We start from the raw sequence: 27,621 nt of genomic DNA, 5'->3' as shown, positions 1-27,621 counted from the left end.
TACCTGTCTCCCTGGAAGCCTGCTTCACACTCACACACTGGCCCATCCAGACTGTCGATACACTTTCCACTGTTCTTGCAGGGGTTGTCTCTGCAGTACGGCCCCAACTGGCATCTGAATTTAAAACAAGTTTACAAGAGACGTGGTTTTGCAGTGTGAAAGGTTCAATGTTCCATAGTGAATTGAAAATTACAAACGTCAGTTTTATGTTGCTGCAGGATATTCCAACGTGTCAAGTAATAATTCATGAATGCAGATTACCGCTCTACAAACTCCCACAGACTTGTGAAATGCAGGTTCAGGCTCAGACTATGAATATCACAACTCAACAGTTATTGTAAGTAGTATCAAGTAGTATGTTAATATCAGAAGTAAAATGATGGGTATTAAGTGAAATTATCATTTTGCGTCAAACACGCAAAATGTTTCTACCAACATGGCATCAATGCTTGCAGACAACTGTTTCTATTCATAATCGAGCCTGAGAAGAAAAAGTTGCGCTACCTTTGTCCAGAGTACTGCCCTCTGCACTGGCAGTAGAAGTCATCTGCACGAGGTACGCAGGTGCCTCCGTACAGGCAGGGGTTGGATGCACAAGGGCTTATGCCAATTTCACAGTGCGTCCCCATGAACGACGCAGGACACTTGCAGAAGTAGCCTGAGGAATAAGACGACAGAAACTCTGAGCAAGTGGCCACCTTTAAACTATTGTACATTCTCAAACCAAAGTCAGTCTGGAAACAACAACAGGGCGTTGGGGGGGCAGCCGGGGTGGTAAACAGGTCAGCCAGGCATAAAAGCCAGGGGGATAAAAAACAAATTACTGGGACTATTACTTTTAATGGCTCGCTTGATAAATTCTGCATAATTTACATTAATTCCAGCAGTACAATGACGGCGTCACAATATGCTTACCAAACTGTTTCTTCTTGCTTTAAATTGAGCTGATGTAACTGAAATTCAACACGTCCTGCAGATGTTTTACTAAAAAGCCTTCCAGGGACGGTGAGGGATTACGCCCCCTGAACCTCTGGCAGGTTTTTAATGCGAAACAGATGCAGAAGTGTTGAGTTTGCATTATTAGCAAAAGAATATTAACTGCAAATTAACACAGAACAGCAACACTGTTCTTACACAACTATGATAAAAGGTCCCTGTCTCTAATAGCCTGTCCTGAATAAAAGATGGGTTCACTGCTTGAGCTGGACGCAATCCATGTTTGATTAGCAGTTAAGACAACACATGATCAAGTGAGGAATTTGGGGCAGAAAATTCTCCTTTATCTCACCGAGATCTATGGAAATGTGCAAGTGCTTAAGTACAAGCATGGCATACTAATAAAGTACACATCAAATTCAACTTCAGCGGCTCCAGTGACAATCCGAGTGAGTGCAGCGAGCTGAGCCGGACGTTACGTACCTCCATTAGGCAGCGAGGTGCAGCTCCCTCCGTTGGTGCAGGGGTTGCTGGAACAACTCTCAGCAGGTGCGAGTGCACAGCCCGGGGCCACATCCACGATGTCCTCCAGCACAGCGTGGGCGCGGTGAGCTTTGGTGTTCAGAGGCAGCTCCTGGCCATTCAGGGCGATGGCCTCCATGCAGCCGCGGAGACCGTTGGTGACGGGCAGGCTGCGTCCGTGGCGGCCCGTGGCGTGCTGGCGTACGTGGCCACCAAAGTAAATGCTGTTGTCAAGGTTAAGGGTTCGCAGGGTGCCCGGTGCAGTGCCTGAGGCGGCGTGCACCCGATCCAGCACAAGCTTGGCATAATTACCGTCCACCTCCAGAGAGACGGTGTGCCACTCCCCGTCGTTAACCTGAGCGCTGTGGACTGACACGAGGCCGGGGCCACTGCCGCAGTCGAACTTGTACTGCAGGCGGCCGTTCACAATCTGTTTCAGAGGGATAAAACACAAGAGTTGGAATATGATCAACACTCAGCATATATCATACTTCAGAAGGTTATTCATCTCATTACTTTTGCTCTGTTTCCCTTTTTGATTAACACTGCACTAGATTAAAAACTTGGGCGGAGAAATTGTGATAAAATCATCAAGTCGCTGTTATAAATCAACGTCTGACACTATCATAAATCACTCCCTATCAGAAAACAGAGTGCATCAATTTATTATCACTATCACATTATTTATTATCTTGATAAGGGGCAAACAAATTCCTCTCGATAATATCGCACAGTCCTAGCTTAACAGGAAAATGTGATAACTTCTGTTCCTTGCTCCAAATAAAACATGTAACAGTTTGGAGGTATTAAAAGCCTTGCATGGCAGTCTGATCAACAATAGCTGCCTCTTAGCTGGCCAGGTTTGAGTCTAAAGTCTGGTCTGCAGAGCGCTACACCAGACAGACTCTGAAAGGAATGTGTGGAAAACTGCTTTCTGTTTCCCTCCCAGCACTAAAATAGCTCTTGTGTGTGATTTTTTTCAAGGCACCACCACATTCCCATAGTCCCTCATGTGAACCGGGTTTTAAAAATGGCTTTTTGAACCCCTCAGCATAGCGTCTTAGTGCACATGGTGCCGGGGTCAGTTATGTGATTATTAAGCCCTTCTGATATGGTAAACAGCAAAGAACTGCAGAGCCTGTCTCGAATATTATAAATGTGGTTTATGATATATGAAATTTCAGTTTATGAAGAGGCGGAAGGAATAGAAGTGAAATGTATTGTTATGACTGAGTGATAAGGCCGGGCTGATATGTTTTCACACACACCTCGAGGATGCTGTAGTCGGTTCCTTTAGCGTACATGACTGTAGCGTGGCTGGAGAAGGTCCTCAGCCTCAGAGACAGTTTCATCAACTCCTTGTTCTCGTTCTCCATCAGATGGTATTTCACGTAGCCGCTGCCGCTGAACGTCAGCGAGTGGCCATCTGACGTGAGATAACAGACAAGTATTAAGAAAAGATGGGACTAAATCTTAAAGGGACAGTCCAACCCAAAATCAAACATACATATTTTTTTTTCCTTGCATGTAGTGATACTTATCAATTCAGATTGTTTCAAATATAATGGAACTAGATGGCGCTCAGCTTGTGGAAACACAGCATCAATCCTTGCTATCTAGTGCCATCCATTATATTTGAGAGTAAGCAGACATCTTTTTGGCCAACAACTCACACCAAACTATATATATATATATATATATATATATATATATATATATATATAGATATATATATATATATATATATATATATATATTTGATAAATAGCACTACAGATAAGAGGAGGGTTATGTATTTTTGATTTTAGGATTAACTATCCCTTTAAAACAAACAAATCAACAAAACATTGACTTCATCTTTACATTACTTTCTTCCTCACTACATATAGAAGGAGGTTGGGGGAAGGGTACACAGACTGAGAGGTGGGTGGTCTTACCAGAGCATTTGCCCTTCTTGCCCTCCGGACACACACAACTGTAGATAGTCTCTCTGGGATCAGCCACACACTCCATACCCTCAGGACAGGGGCTGCTCTCACACAGGTTGTTCACTACAGGACATCTGCCACCTGAATACAAACACATTTGTACTCAGAACAGGGCTTTATAACAGGCATTTAATGTGCAAATGTGCATCTGTCTGCGTGAACATGAGGTATGATCACTCTACCTTCACACTGGCAGGTCGCGGTCCTCAGGTGTCGCGGGGTAACGAAGCTGAGGCGAGCCGTGCTGTGAGTGGACATGACGGTCTTATCCAGGGAGACGACCTCGTCGCAGAAATGCAACGGGCAGTCCAGACCCGTGCACAGCTTCTGCACCACCCGCACGATCCGAACCCCCGTCATCTCCTCGATCACGGCTGCTGAGGAGTTCAGCTTACGGAAGACGACCTGAGGAAGATTGAAACATGAAGGCAGAAAGATTCAATAAAGGGGATTTTACTGTCAAAATTAGTCCATTAATCAAATGACAGAAAATCAATCAGCAACCATCTTGATAAATGAAAAATGGTGGCAGTCGTTTATCAAGAAAATATGCCAAACATTCATGGGCAGAGCTAAAATGATTTCTCTGTACAAGAACCAAAATATCTTGTTGTCCGCCTCTTCAATTTACCTGATGCAGATCTGAGGACTGAAATGTTGTGAAAAAAATGTCTAATTAATTTTCTATGTTTATCTTTGACGTATATGACAGAAAACTATTGAGGAATTTGGACTAAAAACAAAAGAGGGGATTGGAAGATATGGAGTTGAAATGGGCATTTTTTTCACAATTGTTCTTAAATTTTATAGACAAAACAATTCCACAAAATAATCTGCACATGGCAATGTGAACAATTGTCTAAAACTGGAAAAACTTGATAGTCTGAAGGATTACTGAATTTATGGTTGTTAGCTGCAGCCCAAAACAGAGAATCGTGACATCTTTGGCCTCAACCACAAAACAACAGCTATAAATGTACATCTTGAAAGTTTTCTCATGGCTGCTCGTACCTCCTGAGACTGGTAGGGGCTGCCTGATCTCTCCAGAGTCAACAGCACATCCAGATCTCCTTGCTCTGAAGGCTGCAGGCTCACTAACTGCACTTCACTCCTCCGAACTCCAGCGATGTTCCTCAGTGCCCGCTGGAAATTTCGCCAGTAGTCTCCGATAAACTCTTCAGGGGCGATATTTGCAAAGCGCACTGCAATCGAGTTGTCCAGAGCCTGACGAGCTGCTTGCCTGACATGCACGGTGACATCAGCGGCTGTGGTGAAGCGCCCATCAGTCACCGTCACATTGAGAGGGTAGTGGCCCACATCGAGTGGTCGCAGGGCAATGACTTTACCATCGGAGCCGGACACTGAGAAGACTGCACCACTCTCATCCGAGGAGGAGGAAGAAGAAGGGGCGAGGCTGTAGGTGAGAGTGTCGTAGATGTCCTGGTCCGTGGCGTGGATCTTACCCAGGACGCCGCCGGGGTATTCATCACCGGTGGTGGTCACGAAGATGTCCAAAGGAAGGATTGCAGGAGGGAAGACGCTCTCCTCAATTATGCGTACGCTGATGAAAGCGCTGGAAATTAGTTGAGGTTTGCCGCTGTCTGACACCTAAATGTGATGAAGGAGACACATGCATTAAAGACTTGCTGTGCACTGTAAGGTTTCATCTGCAGGCATGATTTTTTTCCAACAGCAGAGGGCAATCAAGCTCTTTCCCTGATAACCCAGAGTTGACAGCATCTACACACTGAAGGTGCATTTGATACCAAAGCCAACCAATCCATCTACAGATCACGCTTTTTAACATTCACACTTTCACACAGATGGTCATCAGCTCTGCAAGAAAAAAAATAAAAACCCAACTCTGACTCAAATCTGAGTGTGCCTCTCGTGTGTAACAAGACATCACACTTACATTTCATATCCCATCTGCCCACTCGTTTTTTTTTTTTCCTCCTCTGTTCTTTCCTCTGTTGTGACACATCAACACCCAGCAACACACGTGATAACGCCAACTCAAAGCAAATGTCTTTGATTTATGATTCTCCTGTGAGATGCACTCTGGAGCTTATTTCAATTCAGCACCTCACATACAGTTGTTTTAGATGGTGAGAGGCTTTTTTTAGAATACATATACGCAGACACGAACATTGACTAGTTGAGAAAGAAAAACAGATGGGAACTAGTGAGAGCGAGAGAGAGTGAGGGTACAGAGGGAGAACAGAGGGAAGACAAATAGATCAGGTTGCTGTGGCTTGACGGTTCAATCAATACCACCTCTCAACTCCGGTTCTCCTCGGTGCTGTGACTCACCTGTGCTTGAAGTAGGTAGTGTTCTTTACTTTTCCTATTGAGCGCCCCCACAGCCACTAGAGCTCCCTGCTGATTGATGTGGAAAGCATCGCCCTCGTTCCCATCCACGATGGCAAAGGTGAAAGGTGGGCCGTTGTGGGAAGCGTCCCGGTCGGTTACGGTGAGTTGAAGAACACTTGTGCCTTTTGGTCGGTTCTCCTGTGGGATACGAGAGAGGCGGGTTTAATATTTGTGGTGAGAGGAGGTGGCTCTCCTGATGCTCTTAACTTCTACCATGTTTGAAGCTCTTCAGTTCTATGATGTTTGACATGGTAATGTTTTTCAGAAGTTCACACATGCACCCACATCAGGGGAGGGAATGCAATGGCTACTGAAAGGACAACATGTTCTACTGAAGCTATTTAAACTTGATTACTAATAACTTAAACTACTTTTCTTAATCAAAAAATAAAAAGAGGTGCAAGGGGCAACCTCAATGGCAGGCTAGCAAACAAAACTGTAGTTCCTCATATGGCCACGTGACATTACAGCAGAAACATGTTTTTTTACTCATTCATGACAACTGTACTGGAGGTTTCTAACTTCTTGTTTAAATTATATTAAAGCTTAAATGTGCAAATACATTAATTACGGGTATGGCCACTTTGAGTGATAGCTAGCCATCAGCAGTCTGGCTAGCTGTCAGCAACCAGGCTTCATTCGGCCCTGCTCAGCTCCACCTCGCTTCACCTCTTTTCACAGAGACCACATCCATGATTCTACAGGCTTTGATTAAGACTGCAGTAAACAGATTTTTTAGGCCACTTGAAGGCAGCTTTAACACATCGTGAACATTGACATACTGCCATCTGGTAACGTAGTTGGGTAGATTAATTAAAAAACAGGCAGCAGTATTAGTGAACAGAAACAGTAAAGTTGAGGACCAGGATACAAAAACAATGAGCTGGAAGACGGGTAATAATCATCTGAGGGTTCTTCACTGTGATCAGCACCCATTACATCACACATAGCAATTTGATCCTTTGTTAAAAATAAGGGGTTGTGTGATATGACAAAATTGATGATAGATGTTTACAAATAAGTATGGATACTATGTTAAAAATACACATGATTATATTGTGTAAATAATACATCGCCTCTTAAATCATTTTTTGTTTCTTCGCATTCTTATTTTGGCAGAGTGTGCGGCTATGAAGCACCGCTCCACCTCCCTACACCTTTTTTTTTTTAATTTTAAAAAGACACCGAATAAACGAAGTTAAAGATATGAATAGTCAGGATATGGATATGACTGAGTTTTTTTTTCTTTTCTTTTCTGTAGCTATCATTGATTATTATCTTTTTTGTGAATTCTGTCTGCCGTGATAATCATATAGTGAAAATCTGATACTGTGACAGCCTGATAAAAATACTGATTGTAGCTGCTTTGAAGATTGGGACAAAGCTATGACCGATGTCTTCTTCTGCTGTTCTTAATCTGCTGCCGGTATTTGTCAGTTGTCCAGGTCCAGAATGTTGTGGCTCAGCATCTGATGAGTTCCAGTAAAAGGCAACATGTCACTTTGTCTTTGGTGTCCCTGAATGAGCTTCAGATCTGTCCCTTCTGTTGACTCTTTCATGTCCTGACTCAGAACTCACTTTTTGTTCTCCCGCGTTGAAAAAAAAACTCTGGATAATCCTGGTGGCGTGCACAGTATGTGTACTGCTTCTTTTTTGGTTCGTGTTCCGTTTGAGTGTGAATTTTTGCCTTGCTTTGATCAGGGCTCCACAGTGAGTAAAAAAAAGAAAAAAAGGTTTCAGCCGAAAGTGCTTGAGCTGCGTGTGTGTACAGCGCCGCCTCAGACAGGAACATTGGAAATGAATCATCCTCTGTCTTCCCTTTGGAATCATTATTTCTTTCCTTTTTTGATCTCCCATAAATACAGGTGCATCTTCTTCTCATTGTTACACACTTTCCTTTCCCAGTCAACCATCCATTACCAGCTTAGTATCTTGCACATTCCTTCTCTTCACCACTCCCGCCTTAAAGACTTTTGCTCACATCCCTATCTGCATTCTTATGCTTAAGATGCAGCCTCTGTCTTGCAATTCCCTCACCCTCCCCTCTTTCCTCCTTGTCCTTACCTCTGTACTTGCTCCATCCACAGACTTGCTTCTTGACATTCTAGTCGCACAGTCTCCCATTATTCCTCCCTGTTAATCCCTCTCTGTGTCCACTGCAATCCCCCGTGCACCCCCCCCTCTCTTTTTCCCTTCCCATACACCTTATTCTCATCCTCTCCTCTAATCAGCCGTCTCCAACTGACCCTCCCCTGGCTCACCTGGATGATGAGGCTGTAGTTGGCCTGGGAGAAAACTGGTGGGTTGTCGTTGACGTCCGAGATGTCGATGTTGATCATGGCGCTGCTGGAGAGAGGAGGCACCCCATTGTCTGAGGCCACCACCATCAGAGTGTATCCTGAAGTCTAACAAAGAAAGAGAGACACAGAGAGACAGAGAGAGAGAATTACCATACATAGGAAAGCTGCTTTAGTAAGCAATAATGCTGAAGAGATCAGTAAACAAGCTTCCCTATTAGGCATGACATGACTCCGATTGGATTTTGCATTGAGGGCAATTAGTTGCTCGGTGGATTAAACTCTATCTGTATAGTCAGCATTGTGTCTGCTGTTTCTCTTACTCTCTCTCTGTCCAGCTGGCGAGCAACTTTCAGCTCTCCTCTGACCGCATCGATGACGAATGGGCTGCCTTGGTTACCGTCTACGATGGAGTACCGGACGTGATCATAAGAGGGCCCGTCCAAATCCTCAGCAAAGACCTGAAAAATCAAAAAAAAAAAAAAAAGATCAGTCGACACTCCTCAAAGGTGGCTTCTACTGACAATGAAAGGTCAAAAAAACTTGTTCTTAATCAGCCTCTTGCTGAGATCACTGCAGTCCTAAATAAACACAATTATCTTTATCTTTTTATCTTAATTATCTTTTTCTTTTTTCAGCTCTGCTAGTCAAAGCTGATGGGTGAGTCAAAACAATCGTGAATTTTAATGCACCATCAGGATTTCAGTGTTGGTGGACTGCTAAAAAAAACAGACCCATAAGACAAATCAACCAGGTTTATGAGAGTTAGACTCTTACTAAATTAGGATGTTATTACAACTACTCATGATTGTGAGTGTTTTTTTCAAGGAACATTTTCTTGTTCTAGTTCCACCATAGTCTTATTCTCTCTTCACTGTAATAGAATACAGAATATTTTCGGGTTTGGACAAAAAGAAGACATCATAAGGTGTCAGATGAGAAAGTGGAATTGGTTATTTTCTGTCTCTGTATAGATAAAACAACAGAATGATTAATCATAATTAATAATCATTACTTGCAACCTTAATATTGCAACATCATACAGATGCATACAACCTTTTCTTTCTCCTGCACACCATCCGTCAACACACACACAGATACACTGGCACACGCACAGTCTTAAAACCAACCAACCATCATGTATTGAAAGGGATCCCCGGGGAAATCAGCGGACGGAGAAGATTTACAAGTCTGAGACAATGGCAGGTATTAAAATCTAATTTTCTGACAGATAATTTACATTCAGGTACATTAGACACACAGATAAATGGCCATAAGCAGGGATCTTTCATGAGGGCAGGGTGGAGAAAGAGATATGGATGGAGTGAAAATGTAATATGCAAAAGGCAGAAAATGCCTTATCTTGGGGGGGGGGGCTTAATGAGTCAAATGCCTTTCAATTAAACTGCTTGAGCATGTGTGTCAGATAATGCACGAGAGCAGGGGTGCAGTGAGCATGAAGAGCATTGGTCCTAATTTAGCTGTGCCACCAGATGGTGATTTGCCACAGGTGCAGATATTCAATAGCATATGAAGTGAGTAATGGGCAGAGAGGAGAAGCTGTGAGGGAGTAAATGAACAACTGAGTGAGAAGGTGACTGATTGAAGGATGATTAAGAGAAAGTGATGAAAACAGTCTTTCACCCCGCACACAGATTTATAGTGACAATCTGCTGTTACCACCCAACGAACACCTACTGTAAGTAAACATGACCCTAAAGATGGGATGTGTATTCTCACCGTCATCACAGTCTTTCCCAGCTCGGTGTCCTCGCTGACGACGGCTGTGTAGACGTCCTGGCTGAAGGCAGGTCCGTTGTCATTGACATCAGTCAGGTTGATGTTCACAGTGGCCATGTCACTGAGCGGTGGTGAGCCGCCATCTGTAGCCTCGATGGTGATGTAGTATTCATGGGAGACCTCGTAGTCCAACGGCTCAATCACAAAGATGTCGCCTGAGGACAAAAAGACAGCAGAAAGTCAAGCGAGGTACAGAGAGCTGGTGTCATGTTACAGCAATGTACAGTTACTAGTACCCATATTTCATCTGTATATATTGAAATCAATGTGCTTGTTGTATATGCAGCCCTTTTTGCAGATGGGTTAAATGCTGTAACTCATTCCTTATCGGATCCTGCGAGAACTTAAGTGGTTTATAACTGGAGTTATAAACCGAACACGCACCTGATACTCTCATATCTTCATCCGTCATTTGCTCACATTTGAAATTCAAAGTTTTAATGCTTTGCTCAGGCTCCTTAAACTTGCATTGCCGCTTGCAGCTAAACAACAGAGCAGTATCCTATTTGTTTGTTGAGACAAATTAATGTGCAGTTTCTGAAACTCAAATTAAAGTCAGTGATGGTTGAACAGTTTGAAGTGAGTTCTTAGATGTCTGGGATTTCTTAATGATGCTCTTCCTGTTTATCGTGTCTTTTGGAAACACAACAATGTGTACTGCGTTAATCCTTGAATAATAAGAAACACCATGGAGGCATTCCATTCCTCATGAAACACTTTTTGAAAATATTAGGTTGTGCACTGTACACATTCATGTTTGCTTGCTAGCAGCCTTTTTCTTCTGTGCCTTTGTTGGCACACTGCTATGCGTCTTTACCGGCCAAATATGGGCAACTCTACATGCCTGTGTGTGTAAAAGATATCAACAAAACAGAGACCCAGTGGTCAAAAACTCACTGGGTTCCCATTAGTGACAGATTAAGTTAATATGATTTGGTAAAATTAACTTAGGTTTTATAAGAACTCAATATCAAATATAATTGGATTAGAAGTAGGACAAGAAAAGCAATTAGGACAAGGAAAGCAAAGCTAAAAGACCACATACCAGTGCGTGGGTCCACGCTGAACATGCCATGCTCATTCCCGCTGATGATGCTGTAAGAGATCTCTCCGTTGGCCTCAGTGTCCCGGCTGGCTGCCTGCACTCTAAGCAACTGTGTGCCCACCGTCACATCTTCAGACACGGTAGCTGTGTACTCGCGGTGCTCAAACACTGGAGGATTATCGTTGATGTCCAGGACGGAGATCACCACCTGGCACACCGTGGAGAGACGTGGAGAGCCCTGGTCAGTGGCGAGGGCCTTCAGCTCGTATGCAGCCTGCACCTCGCGGTCCAGGGGACGCTCCAGGCTTATGACACCGGTGTGCTCGTCAATTGAGAAAAACCCATCAGCAGAATCGAGCAATGCGTAGAGGATGTCGCTGTTAAGACCTGGAATGATGGACAAAGAACAATTCAGGGGTTTTAGCAACATCATTTTTGGGATTTTGATAATCATTCCTCTTGGTTACGATGTGGCATCTGTCAGACTGACAGTCTGTTGATGTCCTACTACACACATCTCAGCAATTAAGCTGGTAAAAAAATGTTGTCCTCACCAATAAGATTGATAGCCACATAAACAGAAATACCTATTTGAGCACAGGGCGTGAACAAGCATATTGATTCTTATATTGATGTATTGATTCTTGAATGATTGAAGTCGTCACCTTCTATTCTCATTCCAAAACATCCATCTCTCACACAGCCACTGATAAACAGGAGCTGTAAACGTCCAATCCATGCCGTCCTCATAACTCATGTCCTCCCACTAGCAAGACGCTCCCAGCAACAAGACAGAGACGGATCACAATAATAATCATAAAGCCTTTCTGCAGGTGGCCCCCATTTGGAATACGCTATTATATTCCCATTTATCAGGTAAGTGCCCCCATCCTCCGTGGATCTCATTATCATTCTGGAGAGACTACCACAGGGAGCCCTGCTTATATGGTTTCCCATCACTTTTATCTGATCTCATCATCCTTGAGACAATTGGTGGTTAAGTGAATTGTGCAGAATCTCGATTGGCTACATTGCCTCGTGCCCATATGTTTATGATTACCTGGTCATCTCGCTGCCAAGGCTGGAGTGTTCAATATCAAAGTAAATAGAAAATTAATTGGCGACTTCTTTGCCATAAATGATGGTAAACTTAATCTCTTTGCGCTTCGGACAGACGGCTGAACAAGAAAAGAAGATTGTATTAGGTTTCTGGGCAGCCAAAAATTGAAGTGGGTATTTTTGCTGCTTTAATGGACAAAACAAGTAAGAAAATTCCCATTAAACCACCCGTAACTGCTTAACCATCATTTAAGATCACCAGATTTAGGATGGTACTCACTCATAGATACCAGACATGGCTGATTTTTTTGAATGTATTATCCCCTGAGAATTTATACAAAAATGTTGAAATACATCATATCTCACAAACTGAGTTAATGGGGACTATTCTGGACTGACAAACATCCTGCATCCAAGTTTTGTGGAAGTCTGTTCAGCGTTCTTTTTTTATTTTTTGTATTCCTGCTGACAAACAGTCAAACCATCAGACCCGCGTGAAAACATAACCTCCCTGGCAGAGGTAATTATTCAAGGAAATGATCAGTAGATTGATAAATCAAACAGCCCTATGTTAAAGACAACGATCTACAGCACCTTCATTCATGTAAATCTCTGCATATGCTGAAAGCAAACATGCCTACTCCACACTGATCCACAGACAGACTTCAGTTTGAGGACAGCTGGTACTTTAATACATCTCTACATTATTGGAGGCAACTTTGATGAGAACTTGTATGAACCTGGCACAGGACCAAGGTGGACCAAGCAGAAAATGATTAAATTCCTCCACACTGGAGAAACATGAGAAATCGAAGGAGAAAAATAAATAACACAGCGAGGCAGGACAGACGAGAGAGAGACGACACTCGGGTCCAGGCAGAGCGATAGAGGACAAACCAGAATCAAAGAAGGAATGTGTACTCGCATAGCTTTAGTTTATCAAAGATCAAGGGTAACAGTTTGGGTCTGTTGTGTCTGTCTGGTTCATAACCATTCCACACTGATAAGTGCTGCCTTTCAGAGATTGTAGCAGCAGGCTGAACTGAAGAGCAGCAATGTGGGCAAGTATCAAACATATTTCAAGCGAAATGGGCAGGCAGATCATAGAGGCTGTGGCACACAACGGCCAGCGCCAAGATTCTCCAAGAGTTCTTGCAGAGGTATGAAGTCAGATATCGATGGAGGATAAGGCAACTGTTTTCTCTTCGGAGCAGGGTTACAGTAGGCTTAAGATTTTGATGGTTGGCTGCAAAGACATTTAACTGCAGTCACAGTGAACTGGGTCAAAGCTACAACGCCTATTTTTTCTTGTACTGTACATTTTGCTTGGGACGTGCCGACTGCGGTGTAAGCTTGCATCCAAATACAAAAATACAAAAAACAAAAAGAGAACTCTCTGTGTGTACGATATGGGAACACGTGAGAGAAATACTAATGAAATTCCCTGCTGCTTTCACTCAGTGTAACTCTAAATAATTATTGCCGCTGGCTAAACTGCAGGGAGCACCTTTTTCTCCACCTCTCCTTCAACTATCCTTATCCTTGATATTTAAGATTTGAGGCAAATTTTGTGCCAGCAAAGCCTCAGGGAAGAAATGTCTTAATACCAGCCCTTTCCTTACACCGTTTAGCGTTACACTCCGAGCGACCCAATTCTACCTTCCCTTTTCATTCTGTCAAGCTGTCAGTCCAGCCAAAAAGGAGGGACCGCAAATGTGGAATAGAAAGAGAGGGCGTTGATCCTTTGACGAGGGAACAGGCTGAAACGGTTCTTCAAGCAAGAATGTCCTGCCCAGCTTAACTAAAGGTGTGATCAGTGGCAGCAGGTCCGACGGCTTCCTGGATAAAGTCTCAAGGAGCTTAAATCATTGTTTAACTGTGTGGTTTAAGTTCTCATTCTTATCCACATGCCAGCCTCTCAGGGGTTTGCAGTGCTTGCTGAAAGGTGAAGACGCCTCAGATAAATATGTGGCCCTGTGGGTTTGCACCAGGCAAATGGAAAATTGCAATCAGGCCCTTTTGAGAATTCAGCTTGAAGAGAGAAGAATTTCATTAGAGTGTAATGGAGCTTTTAATTTGAGGGCTTGATCATTCATGAAAATCCACATTTGTTATCCCTCCCTCTTGCCATTTAGTGTAATGCAGTTGAATAAAGGAGGGATAATAACCTCTGCATTAGCAGAGATGCACATGCACAAGAATGCCTAAAACCCTTCTAAATGTATCTTGTGCTGCTTTTGTTTTATGACCTTAAGTTACGCCTTTGTTTGCTTTGTATATTAGCCATTAATTGCATTTTAAGCATACAGTTCTGGCAGTTTTGAGTGTATTGTACCAGTAATTAATTTTACATTGCCTCAGCAAGAGCTCTGTTTATTTTAAACATAGTTTTAATATTTCATTATTTATCCACTGCACTGTGGCAATGATATTACAGCTCTAAGTGCTGCAGATTTTTCAAACAGGGCAGTGCTCAAAAGATTTCCCATTTACAGGCTCTGGGATAAGGGATAATGAATCCAGTCTAGTAAATAATAGATCCAGCTTCCTCACTGTACATTGTCTGATTGTTTTTTTTAATACAGTCATGGAAAAATTGTTTCTCACCAGCATCATCATCGTTTGCCAACAGTTTTGCCACGTATGTGCCCGTCTCTGTGTTCTCGAAGACTGTGATGGTGTAAGGATCCGATGAGAACTGTGGCAGGTTGTCGTTGACGTCCTCCACAGTGATGTGGATGTCAGCCTCGCAGTACCGCCCTCCTCCGTCCACTGCTCGCATTTTGAACACGTACTCGTCCTTTTCCTCTCGGTCCAGGAGCTGTAAGGTCCTCAACTCCCCTAATGGTGAGACAGAACACACACTGATTAGCTATTAAAGAACAACGTAAAAACACTGAATTTACAGAGAAGGCATAAAATCAGTATAAGCAAAAAATTATGCTTGTGAGGACAAACTTTATTTACTTTAAAGCACTGTAACCCCCCTCTGATGTCTGCTAACCAAGTACAAAGCATCCAAACATCTAATGGCTTTAAAGAGAAACAAGAGGCGGAAAAATAAGTAACTGGAGCCCAGCAGGAGCAAGAAAATGGCAAAGTGAGCGGCCTGATGAAGGAACCCATCAGAGTTGGCGGCTAAAAGCAGCTTGTCCTGGGATGTGAGGCAGCCAGCGTTACCACAACCTCTCTGGAAAACTCCAGAGCCTCTTGGCAACCCTCATCTGCAATAACCCCACTTGTCTGCACAGAAGAAGAAAAAAAACAAAAACAAAAAAAACATTCCCACCCAATAACAGTAGCGCCGCTGCTGGAAACTCAATATTGAGGCTTGCCAAAAGACAGCTGGATGGTTTTGTTGTCTTACTGTCTTCCCCTGGATTCGACACAGCTGCAGATGTCTGGTATGGCTGTTTAGATCTACTTGTTTTGTGCCTTTATTTTGAATTTATTTTAAAATCATTTGGATGATGATGAACTGTCTTTTCATCCTGTTATTTCTTATGTTTTTCACCCTGGCAACCAGACGCAATGTCTGATTTAAGAGGGGTCCCCTAAAAGAAATCATTTGCAGGCAAGAAGTATCGCAGTCATAAATTCAATTTGAGTGTGCAACTCTGTATTTTGGTGCCACTGTGGGTCTTTCAGCCGCCCTGTGGGGAAATGTTCTTGGCTCTTTTGAAAATAAATAAGTAAATAATAACCGGGCACAAGAAAACATGCTCAACTCTGCCACTGCTGATAATGATTCAGACGCACACATAGGACCACTAATAAAAAAGTCAGTAACATTGTGCAGAGGGATAACAATTCTCAAATCTTGGAATGCAGAATGTAAGACTGCTGTCATGCTGAGCTGCCTTTTTGATTTTGTGGCTTGAAGCAGAAGCCCAAGAGTGATTCGTGGGAGACTTTAACATGAGTGTTCCACATACTCCTGCTCCTTCATATCTAGAATAACCTGCAACACAACTGGAACATAATCTGACTCAATAACTGTCGGCAAAAATATGTATATATACGCACACGTTCATATATTACTATTTTATACTGACAAAAAATAATGACACAGATACAGTATATGCAGATAAACACCTGTTTCAGAGTCAATGATGAACCATTCAGAGCCAACTCCCTGGAGCTCATAAGAGATCTGGGCGTTTGAGCGGATGTCAGCGTCCGTAGCAGAGGCCTGCAAGATGAGCCTGCCGACAGGGGAGTTCTCTGGGAGACTCTCGCTGTACAGGGTCTGGGGAGGGATGGAATAAGAATAAAATTAAAGTGGGAAAGAAATTGAATAGAGTACCAGGATGAAAAGCGAACATCAAACTGAATGCTGTGACTTTACCTTTTCGCATACAGGGCTGTTGTCATTGGCATCCAACACCTTGACCTCCACAGTGGCTTTGGCAGTGAAGATGCCATCGCTGGCGGTAATGTTAAGGAGATAATTGTCCCTCTCTTCACGGTCCAGAGGCTTTCTGACAGAGACCTTCCATTCATTCTGAATGTGTTCGATGGCAAATTGGCCGAGTGGGTCCCCTCCTGTTTAGTGTTAGAAAGAAATACAGCACTTCAGAACAACAACTCAGGGGCAGGAGAGCAGGAAATAGCCTGAGTCATTAAAAAGACACAAGGATAGGGATCTGTCCTGAATATTCAACTACATTTGACTAAATATCAATCAGTAACTCTTAATTACAGCTCATCACTAGCTGACAAAGCAAATCCTCACGTCGTAATCAAACATGTCTAGTACACAAGCAACCTTGCAGACAAAGAAACTACAAAAAATGTACATGAAATGATGACAGTGCTGGTTTCTGCTTCCTCATCATATTTTCCAGACTTGGACAACTTATTCACACTTGCTAATTAGCACCAGAGGAAGTATTTTTCCCCCATCCATTTCAAAGCATTATTCAGCTAATTATACATTTCTGTATTTTGATGACCTAAATATTTGCCTTGAGCTTCAGCAGATTAGGCGATAACTTAGACTCCTAACAGATAATAGGACTGTGTAATGTTTCAAAGATGAGATATTATCATCATATTAAGTGGCATAAATGGATAATCCCCCCTAAGCTCTGTTTATGAAAAACTGTTACACAAAGGAGTAGAGAGTAAACTCTCTGGGCTTACTAATTATCTACTTTACAAAATAATAAACGCCCACCTGTGATGAAGTAGTTCACTTGTTTATTGATGTCCTCAGAATCATCATCTGTGGTGCTGAGGATGGCGATCACCCCGCTGGGAGGAGGGTCATCTTCGCTGACTGTGCCTTTGTAGATCTCTGCGGTGAAGCGTGGCGGGTTGTCGTTCACATCAGCGACTGTTACCTCCACCCTGGTGCCAGTAACATGTTGTACTTTGTCGCCTTGGTCTGTTGCTAGGACAGCGATTGTGTATTTGTCCATCTTTTCACGATCAAGCTCTTTTAAGGTTGTCACCCATCCAGTTTCACTATTAACAGCAAACAGCTCAGAGATCTCCTGGGAGTTCTGCTTGGGGTCGAGGCTGTAAATGACATGGCCGTTGGTTCCAGAGTCTTGGTCGTTGGCTTTGACTTGGATCACTTGAGTCCCACTTGGAAGGTTTTCCACAATGACAGCCTCATAAGGGTCGGACTCGAAGACAGGTTTGTTGTCATTAAGATCTTTCACTTGGATGTTTACATTGACAGACGAAACTAGGTCATAGTTCTCATGTTTGGTTTGGGAAAGTAAAGTGAGTTGGTACCATTTGGTTGTCTCATGGTCGAGGCTTTTCTGAAGCTTTAAGGTTCCACTGTCTCTGTCTAGAACAAACACTTCGTCTTCATTGCTCTCGGGAGTGTTGCCCTTGACGAGGCTGTAGAGCACTGGTTGCTCACTCTCTGCCTGAATTACATCGATTTCTGTGCCAATAGGAAGGTCTTCAGCAATTGTGTAGCGGTAATGTGCTTCAGTGAATTTGGGAATTGGAGTCTCTGGTGCAACAATCCTGATGTAAACCTGTACAACAGAATGTTTGGGTGGATTCCCAGTATCCTTCGCCCTGACAAAGAATGCATAGAGCTCATTTTCAAGTCCAATGAGACTCTCTTTGGTTACAATGACCCCAGAGGTTGGGTGGATTTCAAAGTTCTCCTCCACATTTTCAACATCTGCTTCAATTGAATATTCAATGTCAGCATTGCTTCCCTCATCCATGTCTGAAGCCGCAATTTTCACCACAGAGGTTCCCCTTGGGGCATTTGATGCAATGGTGGCTTTGTACTCAGCTGCCCTGAATTGTGGGGCATTGTCATTGACATCTGTGAGAATGACATTGACAACACAAAAGCCTACTTTCCCACCGCCATCTTTACCTATGAGAGAAATAGGAATAACCTTTTCGGCGTTATTCTCACGATCAAGGCTCTCTAGAGTGAAAATCTCTCCGTTTTCATTGACAGAGAACTTGTCTTTTGCAAAGTCATTGACAATCTGGTATGTTATGTGCCCGTAAATACCTTCATCGTCATCTGTCGCCTTTGCTTCTGCTACCAAAGTACCAACAGGTGAGTTCTCAACAAGTTCGACCACATAGTCCACCTGAGAGAAGGTGGGGTTGTGGAAGTTGGCACCAATAACTGTTACTATGACGAGAGCTGAGCTTCTGAATACACCGTCGGATACTGACACATTGAGGTTGTACTGAGGTTGCATATGTGGTCTGCGGTGGTTGGAAATGACAATGGCTCCCGTACGTTTGTCTACAGAAAAGTTCATCTCCTCATTACCAGATTTTATCGAGAACTCCAAGTTATCTTGGTCTGAGCTATCAGCATCCGATGCCTGGACCTGGGTGATGAAGTGTCCACGTGGGGCCAATTCACTAACACTAGCTTTGTAAGTGTGCTCTGTAAATATGGGAGCGTTGTCATTCAGGTCAGTAACGTCAATCGTCACAATGGCATCACTAGAGAGGGCTGGGACTCCTCCGTCCACAACACGGACTCTCAACTTGTGTTGCTGAATCTCCTCATGATCAAGAACTTGAGCTGTGGAGATTATTCCTGTGTCACGGTCGATAGTGAAATAATCAGAACTCTTCCCCTTTTCCTCAACCAACTGAAAGAACACTTCTTGGTTATTGCCAGTATCAGAGTCTTTGGCATCAACTTGCAAAATGGGTGTACCGATGACAGAAGCCTCTGAAATATTGGCATAGTAGGCCTTTGACAGGAACACTGGGGTGTTGTCATTTACATCTTCCAGTATGATATCCACAAACACTTCAGAGTGCGCTCCCGTCAAAGAATCTGTGGCTCTAACGTTTAACTTGTAAGCCGGATGTGTCTCAAAGTCCAACGGCTGAATAACATGAATTACACCTGTGTTGAAATCAATGGAGAATTGCTTGAAAGGATCGCCCTCAGAGATTGTGTACACAATACGAGGGCCTTCAGAATCATTGGCTTGTACATGAAGCACAGGTGTGTGTAACTGAATGTTTTCAGGGATTTCAATGCTGTAAAAGGCCTTCTCGAACACAGGCATTGCTTTGTTCACAACTGTTACTGGCACTTCGATTTCTGCTGAGAGTGCCGGATCTCCATTATCCCTTGCAATAACAACAATGACAAAGTCCGTGTTAAGCGACTCCATCTCAAATTTCTTTTTGAGGAAGATTTCACCAGGGCGGCTAATTTCAAAGTGCGCTTGTTCTTTAAGCTCATAACGGATATCTGCATTCTGGCCCATATCTTTGTCCATGGCTGTGACTTGCCGGATGATCTGGCCTTCCTCTGCATCCATCTGGACCAGGGCATGATACGGAAGGTTAACAAACATTGGCTTGTTGTCATTCACATCTTCCACTGTCACGGTTACAAGTACATGAGCCCCATCTTCAGATCTGTCCTCTCTGGTGACCTCAACAACTATATCAAATTGGTCCTGTGTTTCGCGATCGAATGGTATCCCAGTGGTTGAGATTACTCCAGATGTGCGACTGATTTCAAATTTGCTGTCAGGGTTCAAAATTTGGTAAAACAATGGCTCATTCACTTGGTTCCCAACAGCAGCAATGACTGCTAGTGTTTTCTTCTCAGAAGAGTTTTCTTGGACGGAGGCTTTGTAGGACTCCTTGGTAAATTTTAGTTTACTCTCCTTGTTTTCCTTCACATGTATCTTTACTGTAGCAACGGCGGCAAATCTTCCATCAGAAACCCGCACCTTTAATTCATATCTGCTCCTAAGCTGTGTGACGTTCTGAATAGAGATTATGCCTGTGATTGGATCCATTTTAAATTTATCACCGATATTTCCCTCAGATATGGAGAAGAGAAGTTTGGAGTTAGGCCCAGAGTCTGAGTCTGTAGCATTGACCTTAATAACTTGCACTCCTTTGTATGTTGGCACTATGACGTTTCTCTCGTACAGTTCTTGGCTAAAAACTGGAGAACAGTCATTAACATCAATTACTTCAATGGTCACATTGGCTGCCGTCTCTGCAAACAGGCGTGGCATTCCTAGATCATGGACCTGGACTGTGAAGCGGAAAACACTCCTCTGTTCATAATCCAAAGCTGTTGTGATTCTGATGGCTCCCGTGCTTGAGTCAATGGCGAAATAATTATGCGCAAAAGGTTCGACAATTTGATAGATGAGCATGGCATTCTGGTCACAATCAGCGTCAGACGCACGAATGACAAAAGGGGAGTTTTCATGAGTCAGAACAACACTGTTGATGGGGGCTGACTCGCTGATTATGCCTTTGAATTCCCTCTGGAGGAAGACTGGAGCATTGTCATTTTCATCCTTTACGTGAATCAGAAGCGTTGTGTTGCTGGCAAGTCCGGCCATGTTGGTGCCCTGTATGATGAGCGTGTATTGAGGGGTGGTCTCATAATCTAAAACTTTCTGGGTCACAACCACTCCTGAGTTTGGATTTATATCAAATGCATTGTTGATGTTGCCATCTTTTATTTGATAGAAAACAGAGGACTGGCTGACAGCAGTGACCAAGCTGACAAAACTTCCAGGATGGGCCGATTCACTGATTTCAGCAGAAAACTCCTTTTCACTGTATCTGGGTGCTGCGTTGTCAGAAACTGTTACCACAATCTGCACAGTGGCTGTGGTTGACAGTGGAGAAACTCCATTATCAGATGCCTTGACAGTGAGCTCATACAGGGTCTTGCTGCTGCGATCGAGCTCTTTGGCTACTGTAATTGTCCCAAGAACAGGGTTGATGGCAAATGAATTTGCAAAGTTTCCTGTAAGATAGAGAAGTAGAGATGTATTAATTTGCCTATTTTTCATTCTGACATGCAATATGCGGCAAAACCAAAGTTTATAAAAAAAATGAAAACACATGTAGTGTGTCATGAAGCTGTGATCGTTAAATATATGTAATGTCATTCTTTTTCCTTTTTCAACATTACAAATGTCCTAGCCTTTCCAAAGCCAGTCTTTGTCAGCTCTCAGTTTGAGTCAAACCAAAGTAAGCCACAATTCAATTACATTAAGTCATCTCAGCTATTTCAAATATGCATGTTTTCAAGCAAAAAGCTAATAGCCGCATGCCTCTTGTTCTAATATAACAGCTTATTGTCAGAGAAAGCCATCGTGGGAAATTCTGAGGGGGGATTTGCTCATCTCCCACGTATTTGGAGACCCTCTACACAAAGTCTCCAACAGTCTCCTACTCTTTGTAAAGTATTCCATTCATGATCAAGATCCAGTGGGCAGCAGAACTCAAGATGACGCATTTTTAAGAGCTGATTACATTTGCATTACTTTACCACAAAAGCTTTCTGCAACGAAACAAAAACCGAGGACATTTCTGAAACCTTTTTGTGTATTTACCTGATTCAATGCTGTAGGTGATCTCTGCATTAGGGCCCTTATCTTTGTCAAGAGCTGTGACCTGGAGCACAGCTGAGCCTACGGCTGCAGATTCAAACACACGGCCAGTGTAAGGTGTGCCTATAAACCAGGGTGCATTGTCATTGGTGTCATCCACATTGACAATCACACGTACAAGGTTCCTTTTCACTGGGATGTCCTGGTCTCGAACCTAAAGAAGAAAAATGTTGTTCCCGACAGACAGAGGCGGGCAGAGAAAAAACAGAGACAGACAAGAGCGTGAGAGCCCTCAAGGGACAACTAATTCCTGAACAGAAATATAATAAAACAGCAAATTATTCATATTTTGAAAAGTACATAAACAAACAAGCTAATCTTAATTTCATGGATGTGTCATTTTACAATGAAGCAAATAATTCCAAAAATAAACTTGTAGTAACTTAATACAATATAATTCATCGGACTATTGTTGAATTGTCAGCTGTCATTGAGTCATACCATGACGGTGAGGACGTGGCGATGCATAGTCTCATGATCCAGTGGCTCAGCGGTGTACAGAGTGCCTGTTCCTGGGTCTAATCTGAACTTCCTCAGGCTGAAGGGATCAGTGCTGCTCAGGAGTGTAAAGGTCAGTTTGTTCTTCTCGTCTCTGTCTACGGCGCTGATCTGCAGGACCTCAGTCCCTGCTGGCTGGTCTTCGGAGACATTTACTGCATACCAATTCTGAGAGAACTCTGGCCGGTGGTTATTGGTGTCAATGACTCGGATAAGCACCTATAGGAAAAAAAAGTAAATCAAAGTGAATATAGAATTGATTTAATTCGACTTAAATCATATTAGAAATCATTTATGTGAAATAATGATTATGTTTTCTAATTTTGTCATCATGTACTAGGGGACTGTCATGTGTCAGAGGCAGTTGAAAAAAACATAATGAGAACAGTTTTAAAGCAGTGTGTCAGGTTTTTGTAGAATGTGATGGGGTTAGATTTACTTACTTATGTACAAGCGCATCAACTACATACTCAATAATATTCTGAATACTAGTGTGAATGTAAATTCCCTAAATGTTTTTGAATAGAACAGTGATTAACAAATGTTAAATGAATGCTCTAGGAGAATACTAAAAACTCTAAGACAACTGCAGCACATCCTGCAAAAAATGGAAAGCAGTGAACTCAAAAAGGTCAAAGGATGTGTATATGATTTTTATTTTTAATTTAAACACACACACACACACACACACACACACACTCGCACAAACCATTAGAATCCTCACCTACGCTCTTCAGTAATAAGCACCCTTGTGTGGACAGAGACCAGATCGATACATATGATGGCAAAAGCAATATTTTAACTGAATGACCACTTGATGCAGCCAACAGCGAAAACAAGAAATCAATGCTGAATAACCACATTGCAACTAAATGTAGTCTGAGCTAAGTACAGGAGCCAGTGATTAAACTGAGAGTATTTGTGTAATAAACTATATGACAGTGAGCTGTCAACTGTGGAAATTGAGAAGGCCTACCCATGGACAGTAATTATGTGTAACACATATATCTTTTAGGAGAGTGGAGTTTGCATTTGAAATCTCCAGCTCATTTTTTTTTACAAACAACTTGTTCAGACTCAAATCCATGAAACAAATTTTGACACATGTGTGCCACACGCTTTGGACAGCCAAAAGTGCAGTCACTGTGGGTTTTTCTTCTCCCCGCACACAACAAAGACAACATCCCCAAACTGTAAAATTCCACTGGGAGCATGTTTTATCAACACCAGCCACTCGTCTACTGGACTTCCGACAGAGGATTATGGAGAGCTGCTGGAATGCCATCTCTGCTTCCCAGACCAGCGAGGGGCTTCTACCGTTGCCAAACATGGGGAACAAAGGGATCAGCCCAGATTAGACACCTGCATACCAAACACAAGGGGGTGATGTCCCATAAGGAAACAGACGAGGACGAGCTGTTTGCTGCAGCAACAGTCGAGGGGGCTGAAGTCTCAAAAACCTCTGCACAGTTGACAGCTCACTAGCTGACCAGGATTTGTCCCACTGTTGTCCACTGTTGTTTTTTGTCATAATACTGTTTGTTGAGCAGTGTGAGCCTATATCAGAGACAAATATAGACTCAACCTGACAGCACTGATAACATTTACAATCTGCTGTGTGCTGTGATGTTGGCAATGCTGCTGAGGCTCACAGATGTCATCTTGCAGGGGGAGCGCTGGGCTGCATGCTGTCTGTCAGTGCTGTAAGTTGGCCGTTTGCCACAAGACATGTGTCATGAGCGACCCATGTCACACTGCTAATCAGGACGTGTAATATCAAATAAATACACTTTACTAATCTGATGTGCACCCTGAAAAAGTGCATGAAATTGGGCCTCTGGTGCATGTAGCACCCTCAGCAGGCTGGCAATCTATCTCATTCCAAGCATGTCTTCTCATGTCATGCCAGACATCATATAGCACCAGATCCCTGGTGTCTCACAATCCACCTTTTGCACACGTAGATGCACATGCATGCATCCACACACACACACACACACAGGCTCGTACATCGTGCACTTCCACACATACATCCACACAAAGAGGCTGCCCAATGTGTCTCAATCTGGCCAGCGTCAGATAGCACGTTTTGTGAATAGTGAGTAAGGTGGCGACAGCAGATAGTGCTGTCAAGGAGCAGAAAGGAATGGAACCTGGTCAGTAGTATCCTCGTCTGTCCACAATGTACTATTTCATACAGTTTAGAAAGCACACAAAAGGCTATTCAACCCCCCATCCCCCCTATGCACACAAACTTGCCTTTCCCTTTTCAAGGAGGCTCGACAACACTTCAAAGGAACTTTGCCCCCCAAACATCACAAAACAGCATGATACAGCCTGACTGCAGCAGAAATGTTGCTGTGGAAGAGAACTCTGTAGTCTTTGTATAAGGCTTCCTCTGGGAATGCTCGGGAGGAACAAGATTGGGACTGAGACACAGACGTGACAGATGGAGATACTAGAGAAAAAAAGTGCTGTGAGGGTGAGACAAGAGTAAAAAAAGAGAAGTGGTGGTGGAAAACCAAAGAAATCTGAGGGAAATGGTCAGATATGGAAAACACAGGTTGTGGGTGAGAATAAGAAAACGCATTGAGCTGAGAATTCTGTAATAATGATAATAAAAAAAAAAGTCAAGGTGAAAAGGAGTCCTAGATACAGTAGTCAGCTTTGATTCAAAAGGCAAAAAAACATGCAAGTATGAGTGAATACGGTGAACCCTCGACATAAAGAGAGTCTTGTGGGCTGAGATAACATGAGAAACAGGAGACCAGGAACAGATTGTGAGCAGAACAGCTTGAGGTACTTCTGCATGGCCAAGAGAGGATGTCATATAGCTGGAGATTGGGGGAAGGGAGGCTGGGCTGCATGCCGAGGCTGCCTTGTTGGCGCGGCTCCTGGCTATGAGGTGCCCGAGCGAGAATGCAGCACCCCTTGTCTACATCAGCTGATCCTTCAAAGACGCCTTCACAGAGCTACAACGGTCAAATGGAAAGCTTGCAACAGAAGGGCCGACTGTTTCCCATAGACCTCCCACAGACCAAGAGCTTTCATGCTGATATCACCTCTGGACAATGAGATTGGATTTAAAATTATTTATACTTTGGCTCAGTTTGTCACGGCCATTTGAAAATAAAATAGACATTCAAAAACAAAAGCATGCTTAAGAGACCACAAAGAGAGCCCTATGAATAACGAAACACCTTGTGCAGTGTATCCAGAACAGGACGCGGGGGAGATTTCATTGTGCTCATTGTCCTCCTGTGCAGTGCGTAGGAGAGGAAGCCCCCCTGCCAGGTGGCAGGTTCTGGGCAAAGGCAGGGCACTGGCACCGGGCACTCCAACATGTTCCCAAAACAGGATTAACACAGCCCACTACCCATCGAGATCCAGCGTCCTTGTTTGCGCTTTATTATACCCAAACAGAATAATCATCATCATGCATGCTTGGCCAATAAGTGAGGAGCTTTTTGAGAAAAGGAGAGAGGAAGAAAAATCAGAAAGGAAGAGAGAAAGAGAGAGAGATGGAGAGACAGAGAGAGAAAGAGAGAGAGAGAGGGGAGGGGGGGGAGAACAAAAAGAAAGAAAAAAATTCCAAGGAGAGAGAAAATAGGCCAGCCTGTCTGGCAGCACAGCTTCCACATGACTTTGATTTGAGGAATAGATAAGTCCAACTTTGAGCTTTCACGAGGTGCACTGCATGTGTGTGATCTAATATATCTAATCTGCAGTGAAATTTGGTATGACTTGTTTTAAAAAGGTAAACAGCAGACTTTCCCCAGAGAAAACAAATTCATACTCCATAGCAATTACCAGCTCTTTGGCATATGATGTCCTACTGATTTTCACTTATTCTATATTGCAAAGACGGAGAAAACTGATTTCTCTAAAGCTGTATTTTATAATCTACAGATTAGAATATTCCCTCTGGGGTTCAATGGATAATCCTAATACTGTACAATCTGGTGGAGATTTTTTATTGCTGGCCTTCCTTGAAACGTAACAAGGAAACTTACCTCAAGAATAGAGCTGATCTGTATGAAAACATTTATTTTTTTGTAATTATTTTTACAACTGCTGCAATTGTGACATAAGTCATGATTTTAATGTGAATGGTACATTTGCATTCACTATGATTTGGATATTGCAATCTTGTTTGTCCTCAACACATTTCAGTGTGCTTTTATCCTCGGCCCTACTGGTTACTCTCTGCTACAAAGAAAGCACTTCACAGCAAGAGGTGCATTTACAGTGTCTGTTAACCCCCGCTAACTGAGCAAATACTGTTACTGCTGAACAATGTTGTCGGATAAACAAGTTAGTAGCCAAAACACTCAGATGGCTTAACAGAAACATGAAGCACTCGGTATGCTGCTGACATTTAACACAGTCAAATATCAGGTAATGTAAAGGCAACGCTGAAGACAACTTCAGTCAAGGAGGTCAGCACATGATAGGGTTCTCTAACAACCCCTTTGTGAAGGGAAAAAGTCTTTGATAACAACACATGTTTAAATTCAAGCATGTATTTATTTCTAGCCCACAAAATGTGGGTAATTACTGTCTCTGCTGCTACTGGATGCCTCTTTCATTCACCTATTTGGCTCTCAGCATATCCTGGGCAGCTGCCCTAAATCTCATGGTGTGGTTTATTCAGCACACAAATTCAGTAAATCCGTTCCCTCTACGGAAAACAGCTGACTTACAGTGGTCAGCTGATTACGCAGGACTGTATATTACACACTAGCGACTATCTGCATGACAGCTAGTCACAGCTCTATTAATAACGTGTCACAAAATGCGCACATCCAAAGTGTGCAGGCAGTAAGAAAGAGCACACTGTTGCAGGCGATAAGCTTCAGCTGACATACTGTACAAGTGATTATTCTTTGACCCATTTTTCTTGTGTGGGGGTTCAACTGAGATGTGATGGCTCGTAGAGTTGGGATTCATAAAGCTGATGATCAGGCCGTGTTTAACAAAACGTAGCATTAAGTCTGTCATGACGACCAGCCTATCAACTTATCGTATCTTATCCACAAATCGATATATGTACATGACCTAAATCATTTTAGCTGAACTCATTCTCGCCTCTTGCGTTCACACTCAGGTTTATCCTCATAGGACTGTCACCGAAATGTGAACTAATACAATTCCAGAACAAATAGCAACATTTTCTCCATTGTTGCAAGACTTGGGCACATGTC

At 43.1% G+C, this 27,621-nt stretch overlaps 1 protein-coding gene across 9 annotated transcripts in view; it reads right to left on the bottom strand.

Moving 5' to 3' along the window:
• The window catches only part of fat1a (FAT atypical cadherin 1a), a 75,164-nt gene that overhangs the window by 6,758 nt on the left and 40,785 nt on the right, over window positions 1–27,621 (bottom strand). For all 9 annotated transcript variants that reach the window (XR_005071567.1, XR_005071534.1, XM_037079084.1 and 6 more), the window contains 18 exons: window positions 22,361–22,636; window positions 21,863–22,073; window positions 17,200–21,270; window positions 16,369–16,565; window positions 16,116–16,269; window positions 14,628–14,861; window positions 10,962–11,348; window positions 9,857–10,071; window positions 8,440–8,577; window positions 8,081–8,224; window positions 5,760–5,957; window positions 4,458–5,054; window positions 3,629–3,851; window positions 3,396–3,527; window positions 2,727–2,884; window positions 1,420–1,888; window positions 505–658; window positions 4–114 (listed from right to left, as the gene is read on the bottom strand). Coding sequence is in view for 7 of the 9 variants with exons in the window: in XM_037079084.1 (XP_036934979.1) it covers window positions 4–114; window positions 505–658; window positions 1,420–1,888; window positions 2,727–2,884; window positions 3,396–3,527; window positions 3,629–3,851; window positions 4,458–5,054; window positions 5,760–5,957; window positions 8,081–8,224; window positions 8,440–8,577; window positions 9,857–10,071; window positions 10,962–11,348; window positions 14,628–14,861; window positions 16,116–16,269; window positions 16,369–16,565; window positions 17,200–21,270; window positions 21,863–22,073; window positions 22,361–22,636 (8,069 nt within the window). In the remaining 2 variants the exon portion in view is untranslated. The remainder of the gene's footprint in view (window positions 1–3; window positions 115–504; window positions 659–1,419; window positions 1,889–2,726; window positions 2,885–3,395; window positions 3,528–3,628; window positions 3,852–4,457; window positions 5,055–5,759; window positions 5,958–8,080; window positions 8,225–8,439; window positions 8,578–9,856; window positions 10,072–10,961; window positions 11,349–14,627; window positions 14,862–16,115; window positions 16,270–16,368; window positions 16,566–17,199; window positions 21,271–21,862; window positions 22,074–22,360; window positions 22,637–27,621) is intronic.

The sequence above is a fragment of the Acanthopagrus latus genome, chromosome 1 (genome assembly GCF_904848185.1).
Source record: "Acanthopagrus latus isolate v.2019 chromosome 1, fAcaLat1.1, whole genome shotgun sequence".
Classification (NCBI taxonomy): Eukaryota; Metazoa; Chordata; class Actinopteri; order Spariformes; family Sparidae; genus Acanthopagrus; species Acanthopagrus latus.
Note: the sequence above shows the minus strand (reverse complement) of the source record. Positions and strands in the feature narration are given on the sequence as shown.